The sequence below is a fragment of the Chlamydotis macqueenii genome, chromosome 5 (assembly GCF_036417535.1).
Source record: "Chlamydotis macqueenii isolate bChlMac1 chromosome 5, bChlMac1.mat, whole genome shotgun sequence".
NCBI lineage: Eukaryota > Metazoa > Chordata > Aves > Otidiformes > Otididae > Chlamydotis > Chlamydotis macqueenii.
In genome coordinates, this window is record NC_141560.1 from 54,309,806 (window position 1) to 54,328,171 (window position 18,366).

The 18,366-nt window shown below is 40.2% G+C and overlaps 1 protein-coding gene across 5 annotated transcripts in view; it reads left to right on the forward strand.

Moving 5' to 3' along the window:
• The window catches only part of LRP5 (LDL receptor related protein 5), a 167,699-nt gene that overhangs the window by 121,788 nt on the left and 27,545 nt on the right, over positions 1-18,366 (forward strand). For all 5 annotated transcript variants that reach the window (XM_086748592.1, XM_086748594.1, XM_086748593.1 and 2 more), the window contains 7 exons: positions 1,466-1,692; positions 2,014-2,198; positions 4,889-5,212; positions 7,745-7,947; positions 10,315-10,526; positions 12,261-12,451; positions 17,641-17,850. In XM_086748592.1, coding sequence (XP_086604718.1) covers positions 1,466-1,692; positions 2,014-2,198; positions 4,889-5,212; positions 7,745-7,947; positions 10,315-10,526; positions 12,261-12,451; positions 17,641-17,850 — 1,552 coding nt within the window. The remainder of the gene's footprint in view (positions 1-1,465; positions 1,693-2,013; positions 2,199-4,888; positions 5,213-7,744; positions 7,948-10,314; positions 10,527-12,260; positions 12,452-17,640; positions 17,851-18,366) is intronic.

Genomic DNA, 18,366 nt, shown 5'->3' on the forward strand with positions numbered 1-18,366 from the left:
GCTTTTTGACGTAAGTAGTGGTAGAAAATGATGGATTCACTTCACTGGAATTGAATTCTTCTGTTTAGCCTCTTAATAGGTTTTCCAAGAGCAATCGAAGTTTCCTTGCCAATGTGCCTAAGCTATAATAGGGAAAAGCTCACTTTTAGTGACTGCAGGGCACGTGCAGTTTCCATAGCCTCCCTTTGTAGACTAATGAGGGTTGTGCTTCAGCATTAACAGTGCTGCTTGTGGTGTGGATACCTTTCCTTCAGGAACAGTGCCAACGTAATAAATTAGCGTACTGCAGACACAGTTGCTAAATAAATCTCACACAAGCACATGGAGAGCTGGAGCTATGGTTGTCTTAACCATTTGTAGTGGAAAATACATTACTTCAACTGCATCAGTGTGTAGATCCCAGTTGCACTTTGTGCAGAACTGGAAAACATTTTAGTGTTTGTGACCTCCTGAATTATCCAGCATATTGCGTTTTCACATCCATATTGGCATGTGTTTCAGCACGTCTGGATTTTCATTCCCCCGTCCCCTCACCTCCTGCAGCTTACAGGTAGTGTAACTCCAGAGCCCATAGTAATCTCCCTTTCCTTTGGTGACCACCACTTCCCTGGTCTCCTCCTGCCTCTGGTTGTATGAGGACTCATTTTCAAAAAGGGATTATACTTTTTCTCAGATAGGGGTTGTACCTCTGAAAATAGACTACATGATCTCTGGTTTTGACATTTACCTTTAAAAATATAAAATGTCTCTTACCCTCATACATTCATTTATCAAATTATTGAGAAATTAATAGCTGAAATGTTATCAGGCATGTAGAGTAAGTGTTGATAGTTTTGATAACAAGGATGTTAGTGATAACTTACATGTTGATAAGAAGGGTGGGTAATTGTACATTGGTCCTGGAAGCTACCAGTGATTTACCTGGGTGTTGTTTCCGTGTTCCTTGTTAGGAGTGGCTTGTTTATGTGTAGACAGTCCTTGCCCTGTGAGTTGTTTCGCTGAGTGTGCATAACTAAAATGTAGATGGGATCAACAAACATGCTTAGGGTGACTGAAGATGAGAAACAATTTAATTCAGATTTCTCTGAATTGAAATGTGTTTCTGAGACATAAACATTACAGCGATTAAGTAATTTTAAAAATAAACTTTTTGTGTGCAAACAGAAGAGAGGGAGAAGGGGCAAGGAAGAATCTGCAGATACATAGTGCTTTCTGAAAATCATATCATTTTAAGATGTCTTGGACTGGTTATCAGAAACCACTAGCTTTCTGAAAATTTCAGGCTTTTTATCCTTGAATTGCTGTATCTTTTTTTTTGACAACAGAAATTAGTTTTAAAAATTGTATCCCTGACTTTTTTTTTTTCTGATTTCTTTTTGTACACCAAACTTAATAATAATTATTCCTTTTTAGTTCAGTGGGCTATCTGTAAACGTGGTAATATTTTTACACAATTGTTTTCCAGACCATAAGCCGGGCTTTCATGAATGGGAGCTCTGTTGAACATGTGATTGAGTTTGGGCTAGATTATCCTGAGGGAATGGCTGTAGACTGGATGGGAAAGAACCTCTACTGGGCAGATACTGGAACCAATCGCATTGAAGTGGCCCGCCTGGATGGACAATACAGGCAGGTCCTTGTGTGGAAGGACTTAGACAACCCAAGGTCTCTGGCTCTTGATCCTACCAAAGGGTAAGGGACAGTGTTGTTTTTCAAAGCTTTGTGTGCGTCTTCTTATACATGTCAAGTTAATTGGCAATTTATACAGCTCCATGTTTTCACGGAAGGATGATAAACCCTCCACAATGCTATGGGTTACAATGAAAAATTAAGAATTGTCAATCATATTTTTCTGCCTTTGTCTAAAAAAGGAATGCTGTGATACTGCACATGGGTTATTCCTTTTTTTTTTTTTTTTTAAGAATGGAAAATAAATTTAGAAAAATCAAAGCATGTAGCTAAACACACTCTTACCAAACTGATGTACTCTTTTTGTTCCACTTCTCATTGCAGATATATGTACTGGACTGAATGGGGAGGTAAACCTAGGATTGTTCGAGCATATATGGATGGAACAAACAGCATCACTTTGGTGGATAAAGTGGGTCGTGCCAATGACCTCACTATTGATTACGCAGACCAAAGGCTGTATTGGACTGACTTAGACACAAGCATGATTGAGTCATCAAATATGCTAGGTAATGTAGCGTTACATTGCACCAACCAGTACAGAAATGTGCACTGACCATATGCCATTGACCAAGATGAAATTGGAATAATATAGTTGATATTAAATCTGTGTGGTATTTTTTTCTTATGAGAGGAAATGGAGAGCTAAATCTTTAAGAAGATTTTTAAAAGCTTCCTAAATTAATAACTATATGATGATTTATAATGATGGTGGGATATCATGTCGTTTCTCTGTATTGATATGAAACTGCCTGTGTTTTACCAAAGCAGAGATGACCTCTGAGTTTCTGAAAGTGAGCTTATAGATTCATTATAAATCACTTCTGACTTATCAGTCTGGAGACTAATTTTCTCTTGAAGTATTATCTCTTGTTTCCAGCTTCAGACTACTTGTGTTAGTTCAGGACGAAAACTAAAACACTGCTTGCATTTCCTGCAGTCTGAAAGGTTGTGCAGCTACTTCTGCAGTGTAGCATAACATGTTTTGTACACAACTTTACACATTTTCATATCTTCCGTTGGAATTTCATTTATACATACAAGCAGTGTGCTAAGATTTACTAAACTTGTACGCTTATATTGACATGATAGCTAACTGGATAAAAGAAGGGAGTTTTATTTTCTGCAGCTGACATAGAGCTTTTGTATCGTCCAGGTATTTTGTAAGTATTTAAAAGGTCTTCAAGGTTTTAGCAGAGGCAGACATTGAATTTCTTTTTGAGAAAACAGTTTTTAAAAGCTTCCAAATGCCACACAGTGAATCAATGATAGGATCAGAAATGGAATCCAGACATCCTGACCTGATATCCTATCCCTGTTCCGTTTCCAAGGAGAGACCCTTGTGAGATGGGAATTAATGCTTCTGGGATTCCAATGTAAAAATTAAAGTTTATGTGGCAGAACATAGAGGTTTTTAAGCAAATTCATACAGGATTGTTACAGCAGTGCTCTGGTTGATCACATATGTAATTTCCCTGCAACTCTTTGCAATGCAGTTTTGGACTCCAAGGCTATCACTGATTTTGCATTTCTTGTATTTGTTGCTTTGAGATGACAGCTACCGGAATGGATGTTACTGTTTAGAAATTGCAGTAAGAATGTTTCTTTATCTAGAGTTGGGGTTTTTCCATCCAGAGTGCATGATCTATCACTAAGCTTCTGCATTATACTTAGAGAAACAAAATAGCTGAAGACAAGCTTTAACTAGAAACTGATTGTGGCATTGAGAAGAAACACTATTGAAATCATCTGTGGTAAATTAAACTGGTTCTGAAGTGGAACCTATTGTTTACATTTATTTGTGGTGAGAAAGTAGAAGGGTGAGTGCTGAAGCCAACCGTGTTGTATGATGTCTTTTTAGTTAGCAGGATTATAAAGACTGACGTAGACTTCTAGCAAGTGGGCTCATCAGATAAGGAAATGTTATTAAACTTGGCCTGCGTTGTGCAGTGACAGTCTCCTTGCCAGGAGAGATCTGAATGAGTGTTGCTGACAGAAACATCTACCTCACCAGCAATGAATAAAGCACTCTTAAGTGGATGAATGAATACTATCCCAGCTTTATCTTGGGCATTATAAACACTACCTGGCAGGAAAAAAATAACTTCTTGGGGAGATTTTCCTCCAATCTACTGACATCAAAATTCAATTATCTGCTTCCTTCAAAAGAGCCTGTCCCTTTAATTCATCTCTCTGGACCAGAATTACTTTAAGAAGTACCTGAGAGTGTGCAGGATACGTGTGTGCCCCTAACTTGAACACTGTAGATGCCTAAAAGTAGTTGGGAAGGTTGCCTCTATGTTTAGTTCTGGTGGGTTATAGGGAAATGACTTCATGTTCTAGTTTTTGGGTTTTTCATTAGTTCTCCAGTCTTGGCCAAATGAGAGAGGGCATGATGGAAAGTAGGGCAAGGGAAGAAAAATGACATGTTCTGTAGAATCTAGCATTGAACATTTGTTTGAGGCAGGAAGAGATGATGCTGATGAAGGCTACATCTTCATTTTATATAAACCAGCAAAGATTTGTAAAGGTTTATGCTTGAAAATGTTCAGGAAGGTGATTTACAGTAAGACTCTATCTACTTCAGTAGTCCGTCTCTGGCAGAGGCCATCTAATGATCTAGAAGGTGTTAAATGTGTTGTGAGTGTTGCTAACTAAACCACTGAGTGTGGGAGTATTGGGATTTCTGCCAAACAAATGGTTTCCTAATCTCTTGGCGTAGCTGTATGTAAATTGCACTGCAAAAGATTTGTATTTCTTGAGTGAAACACCATAATTTCTCATGGCTGTTTCCTGTGAATCTCAAGTCTGGTGTATGTTGTTGCTTTTGTGCATATTAATCGGGCTTTTTGTTGGCCTAAGTGATTCCTGGAGCTGATAGTATTCTTGTGTGTGTTTTCCAATATCTATTTGGGATGATAAGGATGAGACATACAGAGTAATATTTGTTTAGATGACAATGCACTGTAACAGTCTCAAATTGCTCTGTAGGCAAAGGGGTATCAAGATAAGGTTTTTGATTGCAAGTGTTTAGGTTCCATCTTGAGCAGAAACTGCTTAATAATGGATCCCATGATGCTAACTTGGGAAATGAGGTTTTATTTTAGAAAGGGAAGAAAAAACTTTTTCTTGATGCAAGTCACGTTCTTCATTTCATGACTAGGGAATTGTCCTTTAGTTGATATCCTTATTTTTGCAGGACAAGAACGAGAAATCATAGCAGATGATCTACCTCATCCATTTGGATTAACCCAATACAGTGACTACATCTACTGGACAGACTGGAATCTTCACAGCATAGAAAGAGCAGACAAGACCAGTGGGAAGAACAGGACACTTATTCAGGGCCATCTGGATTTTGTGATGGATATATTGGTCTTCCATTCTTCACGTCAGGACGGCTTGAATGATTGTGTGCAAAATAATGGCCATTGTGGTCACTTGTGCCTTGCCATACCAAATGGATTTAGGTGTGGCTGTGCTGCTCATTATACCTTGGATCCCAACAGCAGGAACTGTAGTTGTAAGCCTTTTTGCTACTATATTCTTCAGTGCTTGTGGCTCCCAGGTGCTTGTGATCCCTTTCAGTATAGAAAGGGAAAGGATATCACAAGTCCATTTCAAAGGTTCTAACTTTAAAGGTGATCTTTAAATATGAGGACAGAGTATGGAGTTTTGTATCCATTTTCATGACGAGTTTGGGCTGAGGAGTTGTATTTCAAATCTTAGAAATAACAGTGCTGTCAGGTGTGTTATTGACCAAACTTAGTGTTTTACTAAAAGTGCTTTCTAGGTGATCCAGCTGTGTAACTGAAGCTTTCCCAGAGCTTACCTAAGTGGGTAGAAGAGAAATTTTGAAAAAAAAAAAAAAAAAAAAAGGCTTTTTCTGTTAAGTGTTTAATAAAGTTAGCAAAAATAACACCCAGTAAAACAGCCTCCTAAGTAGTTTGCGCAATGTGCACATGCACTTGAAATTCATGTAAGTTTGTTTTCTCCCCGCATGTGATATTGTGAGCCTGCCAGTTCACAGGACTCTTTACTTGGACTTTAGTGAAGCCTTTGACAGTCTCCCACAGCATTCCTCTGGAGAAAATTGGCTGACCATGGCTTGGACAGGTGTACTCTTCAGTGGGTGAAAAACTGGGTGGATGGCCAGACCAAAAGTGTTATGGTGAACGGAGTTAAATCCAAGTGGTGGCCGGGCACAAGTGGTGTTCCCCAGGGCTCAGTGTTGGGGCCAGTTCTGTTTAATGTCCTTATCAGTGATCTGGATGAGGGGATCAAGTGCACCCGCAGTAAGTTTGCAGATGGCACAAGCTGGGCAAGAGTGTTGATCTGCTGGAAGGTAGGGGGGCTCTGCAGAGGGATCTGGACAGGCTGGATTGATGGGCCGAGGCCAACTGCATGAGGTTTAACAAGGCCAAGTGCCAGGTCCTGCACTGGGGTCACAACAACCCCATGCAACGCTACAGGCTTGGGGAAGCGTGGCCAGCAGGTCGAGGGAGGTGATTCTCCCCCTCTACTCTGCCCTGGTGAGACCCCACCTGGAGTACTGTGTCCAGTTCTGGAGCCCCCAACATAAGAAGGACATGGACCAGCTGGAGAAGGTCCAGAGGAGGGCCACGAAGATGATAAGAGGGCTGGAGCACCTTTCCTATGAAGACAGGCTGAGAGAGTTGGGGCTGTTCAGCCTGGAGAAGAGGAGGCTCCGGGGAGACAGTATAGCCATCTTCCAGTACCTCAAGGGGGCCTACAAGAAAGATGGGGAAAGGCTGTTCAGTAGGGCCTGTTGTGATAGGACGAGGGGTAATGGTTTTAAAATAGAGGGAGGTAGATTTAGATTGGATATTAGAAAAAAATTTTTTACAATGCGAGTTGTAGAACACTGGACCAGGTTGCCCAGAGAGGTGGTGGAAGCCCCATCCCTGGAAACGTTCAAGGCCAGGCTGGATGAGGCTCTGAGCAACCTGACCTAGTCGGGGATGTCCCTGCTCCTTGCAGGGGGGTTGGACTAGATGACCTTTGAAGGTCCCTTCCAACTCTAACCATTCTATGATTCTAAGAGTGGCTGGAAAGCTGCCTGGCAGAAAAGGACCTGGGAGTGTTGATTGACAGCTGACTACATATGAGCCGGCAGTGTGCCCAGGTGGCCAAGAAGACCAACTGCATTCTGGCTTGCATCAGGAACAGTGTAGGGAAGTCATTGTGCCCGTATACTTGGCACTGGTGAGGCTGCACCTCAAATACTGTGTGCAGTTTTGGTCCCCTCAGAACAAGAAGGACATTGAGTGGCTGGAGCGTGTTCAGAGAAAGGCAATGAAGCTGGTGAGGGGTCTGGAGAACAAGTCTTATGAGGAGCAGCTGAGGGAACTGCGATTGTTTAGTCTGGAGAAGAGGCTGAGGGGAGACCTTGTCGCTCTCTACTACTGCCTGAAAGGATGTTGTAGGGAGGCGGGTGTTGGGTCTCTTCTCCCAAGTAACAAGTGATAGTGAAACGAAATGGCCTCAAGTTGTGGCAGGGGAGGTTCAGATTGGATATTAGGAAAAAATTCTTCATCTAAAGGGTTTTTAAGCATTGGAATAGGCCTGTTCCAGGGTGGTTGTCACCATCCATGGAGGTATTTAAAAGACATGTAGATGTGGTGCTTAGGGGACATGGTTTAGTGGTGGATTTGGCAGTGCTAGGTTAACAGTTGGACTCAATGATCTTAAAGGTCTTTTTCCAACCTAAATGATAATATAGGAAAGCCTGTGACTGTGTATCACCCACTGTCACTGGTGTTACTTAAATTCCCCATGGGGAACATAGTTATTTTATAATATGAAAAGGAAACACTTTCTTGGTGAGAGTGTGCACATTTACCCTCCTGATGTACAAAAAGATACATTTTCAACTTAACAACAAAAATCTCAGATTATTAATTACCTTCGTTTTAATTGTGAATATAATTTTCTCTCTGGGATTTTGTCCTAAGTGTTCGTTGTTTTCTTTGTGGGTGTATTTTTAACTGTGTGCATTGCATTTTCTTATCCATTCTGGTTTTGCTTGTTTCAGCTCCTACCAGCTTCCTGTTGTTTAGCCAGAAATCTGCAATCAGCCGGATGATACCAGATGATCAGCAAAGTCCAGATATCATCCTGCCTATGCATGGTCTAAGGAACGTCAAGGCTATTGATTATGATCCTTTAGATAAATTGATCTACTGGGTGGATGGACGTCAGAATATTATAAAAAGAGCCAAAGATGATGGCACTCAGGCAAGTTTACATGGTATATGTAGTTTTGTGTTGGTCTTTTTGTGTGCTTTGTCCTTCATGCTTGACTTTCCCCTTCCACCCCTGCACCAAGGAATCATGGGTTTAAACTTTACTCCTGCCAGCACTTACTCATGTATATTCTGTTTATATGTGAAAATTACTGAAGGCTTTTAGGATCATGATTTTAATTTATACACAAAGAAGTATAGTAGAATATAGTACATCGTAGGTATCTGAAACTATAAGCCTTGAATTGCAATCTTTAATTAAGTATGGGCAGTGAAGTAAGGCAGACTAACTGTACTCAGGACAGATAAATTCTATTCTAAAATCAATATTGTGCATGCCAATTGTGTGATAATATTGTCATCATTGTAAAGCTCTCTCAAAATGAAAACTCTCGGCTGTCCAAGCTCGAGTTAAACCCTGAGTGAATGTAGAGTCGATTGCTGTGCCAGATAGGGATAGGCTGATGCATATGCTTAATTGTTTTATTCAGTTAGGGACATTATTTTTTTTTTGCACTCGTTATTCACAAAACAGTGGAAAGGAGTGTACTGTTCTTTCAGACTGGTTTATATGTTAACATAGCTTAACTCTCAGGTCAAGCTAACAGATTCTTTAAGAACTATGCTTTGAAGAAGAATATAAAATGAAATGGAGAATGGGCAAGTTATGTTTTCCTAGATCTTGGGCAGTCCTGTGTAGAAAATATGACATGTTATCAATGGAAATGGACTGGTCTCTTCATGCATCTAGGAACTCAAGAGGTTTTACTGTTTCCTTTAAGGGAAAAGATGACAATTTTATTTTTTGGCCATTTATTTTAAGAGTGGGAGGAGGCATGTTGGGATGAGCAGCTAGCTGGGTTGTGGATGAATTTTGAGGAAGTTTTGCTCTTGCTTCTTGGGATTGTGCTAGGTGCTAATTGTTGTAGTCTAGCTTCTCTTTGGTACTTGCTAGGTGCAAATTGCAATGGAGATTCATTTGCTCTGTTTTCCTCTGCCTTGGTCACACAGCTTTGAAGATACAGATCTCCTGCAAATTTTGACTTTCCAATTTTCACTAACTATATTACTTAATTTTGCTAAATCACACTGTTTGTGGATGATGCCTATGAATTTCATACCTGGGTAATGTTACCTTTGATTTCAGGACAAGAATGATTTTATTTCTAGGCACACTCTCAAGACAAAATAGGGATAAAGCTTTATATAAAAAGAAAAAAGCCTGTATATCACCATGCAGAACTTGAAGGCTTAAAACCAAACTGTGGAAGTATAACTTTCACAAATGATGCTGTGTCAGGTAATTCATTTGACTTGAGCTGAGCACGGAATGATATCTTCCGCTTTCTTGACCCATATGAACCTTTTCTGGTACCGTTTCTGTGTTTGGATTGGGAGCAACACATTAGGACACTTAAGGAACCACTGCTTTTCCCTCACCATTATCTTGTCACCAGAAGCAGTCACCTTTGAAGGCTACTTTGATGTTGGGAGTCCTACCAGCAGTATTACTATCCCAGTGGCACTGGGATTGGCTGTACACTAGTGGAGCCTGTGTAATGTTAAACAAAGAACAGAAAGATTATTTTCCCTTAGGGATTTTTTTTGTATGCTCTAGTGCTCTTCACAGTAATGAAGTCTTGAAGTCTATGTTAATATTCAACATAGAGTTTAAAAGTGTAGTAGATACTATGCTAGTCAGATTGGGAGGGATTGAGCATAATGATTCCAGGAACTTGGCAATAATGCCAAGTTTTGTGAGGTCCATCATAAAGACCTGAGGGTGAAAGCAAAGTAATACTTGTATGGGTTTGAGGCGGAGCTGTAGCCATTTGACATGTAAGCAAACAAAACCAAGTTTCTTTAAAATATTTTAGTTTTTAAGATAAGCCAGTACTTAAAGAAAATCGGTATCTAATACACTACAAATAATAAAGTAAGGAGACTTTGACAGGAGATAGAAATTTGTTCAGCTGACTGTATAACAGTACAGGTCTGGTCAGAAGGCTGCCTTCTTTCTTGCATTGTTTCATTCATGATTATTCTATGCATAAACATTCACTATTGTTTTCTTGCATCTCCTGCTGATTAATTCTACTTATAGGAGGCCCCACAGCTGCTTTCTGGGGAGTTTTGTGTGATCTTAGAGATTTTGTCCAGATGTTCTTCCTCTAATCCACAGTTTGAATCAAATCTTTTTTTTTATTAAGCTTTATTGCATTTCTTGTATTTGTTGTTTCCTTGTGAGTGATTTTAGGTGTTTCTGGACCATCAGGTAGGTAAACACTGTAAAATCAGTGTTCTTCAATCAGCAATCAGAATAATTGCTAGGCATTGTTCCCCATATGTTGTCTTGCAGCCTTTCACTGTCATGAGTACCCCAAACCAAAGCCAGAACCCAGAGAAGCAGCCACATGACCTCAGCATCGATATCTACAGCCATACCTTGTACTGGACCTGTGAGGCCACAAATTCCATCAATGTCCACAGGCTGAACGGCGAGTCAATTGGGATGGTACTGCGAGGGGATCACGACAAGCCCAGAGCCATTGTAGTAAACGCAGAGCGAGGGTGAGATTATTTCCTGTACCTTGTACAGAGCACTCTTGGGATGTATGTCAGCTGTGTATGTGAATCTTGTGTTGCATGTGTATATTTCAAAAAGGAGAATTTTTGTATATTTAATTGTTCAGGATGAGGGTGACTGCTTGTCCAATTCTGGCTTTTAAAGGTATCCAGCTTTCTTTTCTTGTTCTCTCCTTTGCTGCCTCCTCTGGTGTGCCAACTTGGACCTTCACATAGCCATCTGGTTGGTTATAGTGAGGAAATAACCCAGGTGAGGAAAGCAAAGTAAAACCACTTTATTCTGTTTGCTACGTGAGTGCACAGCCCTGCCATCTAATAGGAAAACAGAGGCAGGATGCACTAGAGTGATTTCTCACAGGAAGAAAGTATGTGATTTTGCTGCAAAGCAGTTTTGGTTAGATTCAGCAGACCCCATCTCCACTTCAGGTGGAGGTCAAAGATGGTCCTTTACTGTTCTCTGAAATAAGTTAAATACTTAAATCCTAGTTTACTACTAAATGGCTTACCATGTGCTTGAGAGATGTTGAATGACAATATTTCATAACTGTGTGGATACAGTAGTATCCAGAGACTCTATCTGGAGCATTTATGGGATTGGTGTTTTATGCAATACTCAGTGTAGTCTGCACAGTTCAAAAGCTGATGTGGGGAGAGGGAGATTAGAGGAAAGATTCTAATCTTATTGGGACTAAGTCACTTGGACATGGTTTGTATTTATAAAAGCTAATCTGCTTTCTCCATTTAAATGGGAGTTTGGGTTTGTTGATCTCTAAAACTCTCAACTTTTCTAGTCAGGTTTTCGAATGATTTAAAGATAAATCTGTTTTTAAATTAAAGGAAGAAAAGATGGAGGAGGGACTGTGCTGAACACTGTGACTGCCTGGGAGAGCTGAATGAGAGATCTGTGTACTGAACTGCTTCTGCCTTAGTGCTAGAAATCCTTCCCTCCACCTCTCCCTTGGCTGCACATTCTGACTGCTGCCTCTCCAACTTGTGCCATCACACAAGGCTATGCAGCAATGTAGCCCACTATATTAGATAGTTTGCCCATGTTATCCTCCACTGAAAAAATGGTGGACTTTTCCCTGAGGAACTTCTCAGTTCATCATGTAGGTGCACAAGTCCCTTTTTCCCTGTGCAGGGGGAAGGCAAAGACTGCATCTGTTACCAGCTGAACTGGCTTAGGCAGATATAAAGAATTCATGAATATAAGACATCAGGAACGTGCCATCCTCAGTAGTTCTTCCTTCTGTGATCTTTGCTCCTCTCAAGTTTGGTAGGAACTTCTACTTACTGAGAAGGAAGACGGCCCAGAAGGAGAGGTGACAGTTAATGTTTTCTGTCAGAAAGAGCTGCTGGGCTTTGGTTCATAGATGGAGACAGCTTTACCCAAGGATGGTTGCAGAAAGTCCGTGCTAGTCTCTTACAACCCCCACCTCCACTGCAGGAACAGTGCTGCGAGTGTAGCAGTGCTGAGTGCTGAGGCATCTTATGGCCTGGCATACCAACGGCAAATGCTATTAATTTCAGGCTATCTCAGTATGCCAGTTTGCAAGTGTCTGGGGTTCTGTAGCTGACAGATCTAGATCTTTGCTGCTGGGAGCAACAGTTACCACACTCATCCCTGTGTAAACCATTTCCACTTAACAACCTGTGGGCAAAGGTGAGTTGCCTCCATTCTGAAGCTCTCAGTTATGTGGCTGATGTCTCTGTTCTCAGGTACATGTACTTCACCAACATGCAAGACCGAGCTCCCAAAATTGAGCGTGCAGCCCTTGATGGCACAGAGAGAGAAGTGCTTTTTACAACTGGATTGATCCGACCAGTAGCACTGGTAATTGATAACAAACTTGGAAAGCTTTTCTGGGTGGATGCAGATCTGAAGCGCATTGAAAGCTGTGACTTGTCAGGTATGTGGTATGCAGTTAAACATTTGGAGCAGACTGGGTGTATGTACAGGACATACATTCCCTCTTTGATGCAGACTCCGGTAGCTTCTATCTCTGCTCTTGCCAGTTCTGTGTAGGCAGTCACAGATAAATTGCTGGTAGGCTCCCGTCTTTGATGTGATTGGAATAAACATGTCTGTAATGATTGCCACCCTCCAAGAGAGCCATTTGACTTCTACTGTGTTCTGAAAGCAACTCTTGCAAGATCAGATTTGAATAGATGTTGCCAGTCATGGAACCCCTAAATCACCTCCCCTGTGCCCTTTTTTTTTCTTTATGGTTTGAAAAGTTTGCATAACTCTTCAGTTTTTCTTTCTCTGGAGTTTACAGCTTAGTAAATCAAGGTATCTTGAAAAACAAACAGAAATAAGGGGAATGGCTTTCTTCTAAGATGGATAAGGCAGCTTGTCTGGAATACCAGTGTTGCAAAACAGTGGAGAGACGTCAACTCATTGCTGTTTTCCCATATTACTAAAATGAAGCATTACTGCACATCCATAGCAACACATGGATCTGAGAGAGCACTGTTCATCATTGACTTTTAAAATCACTTGATTCCACTGAAAAAGTGGAAGAATAGGCTTACTTACGTGGTGGACAGTGTAGCACAGAGGATCCAGTGGCCCTGCTTTCTGACTTATGATTCATTCTCTCATCATCATCCGTGTATCAAGAAATAAAACTCCTAAAGGAGGTACAGGGAGAAGTGAACTAGTCTGAGGGAAGTACAGGGAGAAGTGAACTAGTCTGAGGGGAGTAGAAGCTGGGCTGTTCTAGTGATTGACATCTGCCATAAAAGGTTGATTCTGCAATTTTTGGTGGCTCTTGTCTTCTTCCTATGTAGTCACATCCTTCCCTTCTGTTGTAGTGAGGCGATAAACTAAAAAAGGAGGAAACTGTTCACTTTTATAGAAGGACAGTTCCCTTTTGAGCACCTAAAACTGACTCAAGGTCAGCCTCGGATCTCTTCTGCCAGAGAGGAGATAAAAAGATTAAGCTGGAGCCCATATCTTTCATCAGTTACCAAGCTGGATAGGGGAGTATTGTCAAACTGCCTGTGTAGTCACAAAATATCCAATCCAGGGTAGATGTCAGACAACCTACAAAAATTTGTAGGGGCAAAGAAGATAGGAGGGAGACAAGACTTCACCTGTGAAACAACCCATGTTAGAGAAGAAAAGATTGACAGAGCGGGACACATAACACAAAATGCATCAGAGATGTTAATCATAACATATTTTACTGAATCACTTTGTTAATCTTTAAATTGGTTAATTATTAAGTACGGCTAAATTCACCTTTTCATCTACCTTAAACGATTAATAAAATCTTAAATTGCTGCTGAATCATAACCGTGTGAAGTATTTCACCTGTGACACCCCCATGTAATAGGAAGCCATATTACTTCATGAAGCTGTCGCGTACAGTGGACCTAGCTATGCCTAGGTCTTCTGCTTGTGTGTACATCGGCATCCTTTTGTCCCGCTTTGATTTAGTGTGCATGCAAGGTTGAGTCGCATGCAAGGTTGAGTCACAGCTAGCAGATGGGAGCAGGCAGAGGGCAGGTGCTTCTTGCTTGTCATGTTACAGGTTGGAAGATGGACTTTGTCCTTGCATAGTACAGCATGAAATGCAGACAAGTCTGCTTATTACTGGTTTAGATCTTGAATTAGTCTTGAATGAATAAGACCTGACAACAGGACTTAGTTAAACTGATATTTGAATAAATCAGCAGCCAGGCCATCACATGCTGGCAGTTGTGTTCTGTGATTGCAGCTTCCTTTGTACACATTCTTCCTTTTCGTGACATTAAAACTCCATGTAAGCATGTATTTGCATACTGGATATATATTTGAATCCAATTCTTTGGATCACTTTACAGGGAAAACTAAACTTTCTCTGGTTAATACTGAACCAAAGCTTTTAGTACACATTTTTTTTATGGGGGTCACAGTTAAAGAGTCAAACCCTATAGGCAATGTAAAAGCAGGTGAAAGCTACACGGTTAAAAGAAAACAGTGTTCATTAACTAGAGGATATGCATCATGTAGCCAGAAAACTATGGTTCTGTTTGATCCAGCTGAACTCACTGTAGTTTGATTCACTGAGCTGTTGATTTTTTAAAGGAGTTAACAGCATATTTTTGTTTTAAAATATTTTGCAGTCTTGCATCAGAACTTCAGAAGAAATTTGACAGACAAAGTTATGTTGGCTTGAATTAATTCCTTTTAAAAGTATTTTCTGAGCAAAACACTTTAAAATGGGCATATATTAGCAAAAGGATTTTAGCAGAAACTGAGGCTGCTGAATAAATTGGACTGAAATTGTGTCTAGCATCTTTCATGCCAATTAGACTGGTCTAGACAACCTTATTCCCTTGTAGGCTTGGGGAGATGATGTGGTTATGGACGTTTCTGAAGCTTACACTACACCCTGATTAACAGCATCCTGCTGAATCGTGGAATAACCTCAGATGGCCAATGCTTAAATTTCAGACAGGGATGAAAGAACTATAAACCTGTCTAACAGTTTTCTTTATGAGGTTCTTGAATTTTTCAGTTGGAGTTGTTGATACTTTTTAGACATTCATAAACCATTTGCAAATAAATTGTCTGCCACACCAGTCAATTAAAAAGTAGTGTTTTATATTATTGTTGAAGTGACTGGAAAAGCTATAAAATTGCTGCGGTGAAAACGTGCTTTGTTTTCAATTAGACTTTAAATAGAGGCATTGTGTGTCCTCCCAGCTTAATGAATGTTCTTTACATGTAACTATTGATTTCCATCTTGAAAAGACTACACATCTGTTTCGTTCTGGGAATCAAAGTATTTCATTACTATGGAAATTCAACACTACTTTACTTGTAACGTATTTTCTCTTCTTTTTTCTAACCATATCTGTTGAAAATATTCAGATAGAGTTTTAATTTGATCATTCTTCTAAATAACAATTTAATGGTATCATCCAGAGCTATAGATGCCCTTTGCCTCTCATTTTAAAATTATTCATTAATAATTTGGACTATCATTTACTCAAGATCAAATACAATGAAATTATAGCATAGATTCACCTTAACCAGTGCTATCTCCAGCAGCTTCCCAAATCACCAATGTTCAACTTTTTGCAGGTGAGGTAGAAAAAAAGATGATGCTTGATGTACACCCCCAAGAACCATTAAATGTAGCCTGTTTTAGGCCTGAATTTGGGAGGCTGTTCAAACAGGCTAGGATTCTAACAGGACTGCTAGCTTGCAAGTATCACCTGACACCTCATGTATTCATGATTTCAGGATGTCTTCAGGAAACCAGCTTGCCTTTTATTTCTGAGTGGATTAGCAATTTAGCACTTGAAAAATCATGAAGGCAGAAGGAATTTTCTTAATATGGAGTTGAAATAAGGCTTTCCTGTTCTTGCAGTATCTTGAATGCAGCTGAAAATTGTGCTTTTGGGTCAAAATGTGAGGCTTAGTCTGGCGAAAGAACAGCAGTCTTTGAAAATCCGGTGACACTGAAGTTCATAGGAGCTAAGGGTGCTCAGCAGGTTGCGGGGGAAATGAACAAAGTGTCCTGTGCTTGTTCACTGAGAACATTCTTCTGTCAAAATGTTCCCTAGTATTTGTAAATGTTAAGACCTGTTTAGGAGAAGACAAAGAACATCTCTCTAGCAGTGCCATTCCTGAGTAGTACTAAGGGTCAGGTTTAGTGCCCATTTAGTGAGATTAGTGCAGGCGTGTCTATTCTGTTCTTTTACTCTTTACAAGAGTGAAATCTGGTGGTACCGTGGAAGTACGTACAATAGACACATGAGATTACAACAGGGACTGCACTGTCACATACAATTCATGCATGTTTCTCCTGAAAATTGAATGAAACAAAGATGTCTTCCTCCTTGGTTTGGAAACAAAAGAAATTTCAGGGCAAAAGAACTAAAACCCAATTGCAAGTCCAAGAATTTCTCATCTCTCTACAACTAAATTTTATTTGAATGCACACTGTTTGTCATGACAATCAAACAAGTCATTGCAGGTACTAATTTTATGTGCAAAACTAATAGAATCTGTAATTGAAATAAATGTTGCATTCTTATGTTTTGCTCAGCTCAATGTAATTTGTGCAGCAAATTAGTGGAATACAGTGCTTATTGCTTTTTTTTATTATGTATCCAGGTTCTATATGCAAATATTCAAAACTTTTTTTTTTTTAATGCAAGCAGGCATAAGGTCTTTAGTCCAAAATGAAATATGAAAGTAGAAGCACCAAGTTATGATTTTGTTTTGATTCCTCATTTCAAAAATTGAATATATCCAGTATCCATAGGCATGCACAGCCTCAACATGGTTTCTGTGAATTAATAGAATAATGTGGCATCTCTTGTTCACTCTAGACAAGCATAACAAAAGCAACAATTGCGTGCCTCTAAGTGTAGGGCAGCACACAGTAGAAGACTGCAAGCAATTAAAGTTAAAAGCAGTCATAAATGCATTTTTACTTAACCTGATTTTTACACATTGTCTGAGAGCAGGTTTTTACCTATTTCTGTAGAGCCAAAAATCGGAGCATTTGATAGTGTTCCTGTTTAAGAGCATAGTGAGTTACCTGGAGTTTGGCTTTTCTGGTTGTTTACTGAAGAAAGAAGAGAAGGTGAAGAAAGAAGTGTGGCTGTTAGAATATGAGCTTCTCTTTTGTAATCATATCTCTGTGGTTGTGATATAGCCTTAGTAAAGGCTAATTGATTGTATTTCACTCTTGTTTATAGATTGCAGCAAAGTGTACTGTTCAGTGTGTGAATGTATTGTAAAAATTTTGGCCCAAGGGCTTAGTCTGTATCGGTGGCACAGGCTTCTAGGGACTGTACACAGTTACATGTAACAGAGCGTGTCAACGTGAGGCTGATCCTGGCTGGCTGACCAGCCAGTGTGTGCAAGGATGAACTGTGTTTCATGTTGTATCTTCTTGCCCTCATGATATGGCAACGGATTGCATTTACCTGAAATGAAGCTGAACAAGCAAAGCCTTGGTCTGCATAGACAAATGAAGCCAGTGACCTTATAACTAACTATTTTCAGGGTTTGGTTTAGTTTTGGTTGGGTTTCATTTTAAGAAATGAGTTAAAAGTTGGCTAGTGTAAAACTAGTTTTTGTTCATCTCAGGTGCTAACCGTGTGACCCTGGAGGACTCCAACATCCTTCAGCCGATGGCACTCACTGTATTGGGGAATCACTTGTACTGGATTGATCGTCAGCAGCAGATGATTGAGAGAGTGGAGAAACTGAACGGCTACAAAAGAACTAGAATTCAAGGCCGAATTGCTCACCTAACAGGCATTCATGCTGTGGAAGAGCTTGATATGGAGGAATACTGTGAGTTTATTTCAATATCTGATGTCTCGCGCTCTTGGTCACTGTCTCTCAAGGTCCTCATCTGTCTGAATATTGTAATAACATTGCCCAGTGGGCTTCAAGTAAGCCATGGAGTGCTTTCACCTTGGCCAGCTGGGATCCTAGAACGGGAGGAGAAACAAGTTTCTCCTTCTTGTCCAGAGGAGTACTTCTGCACAGCTAGAATGTGTGATTTCATGGCACTTAGTTACATGCCCACACAAGTATACATGTATGCACTTTTTCTGCTAGCAACTCATTCCTCAAACACTGTATGACATTAACAAATTTGTTAAAGGTGAAAGCAGGTTGCTGAGAAGCTTGAACAGATGGAAAACAACTTTGGCACAGAAATCGTGACATCTATACTGTTTCTTCCCTGTGGAAATTCTGGTCCTTACTAGTAATAAAGAATGCATTGTTCAGCAGCATCACAAATAGCACAGGCTGTAGCCCCTCAGATCACTCCAGCAGATGCTCAGCTGTCAGCTCAAATAA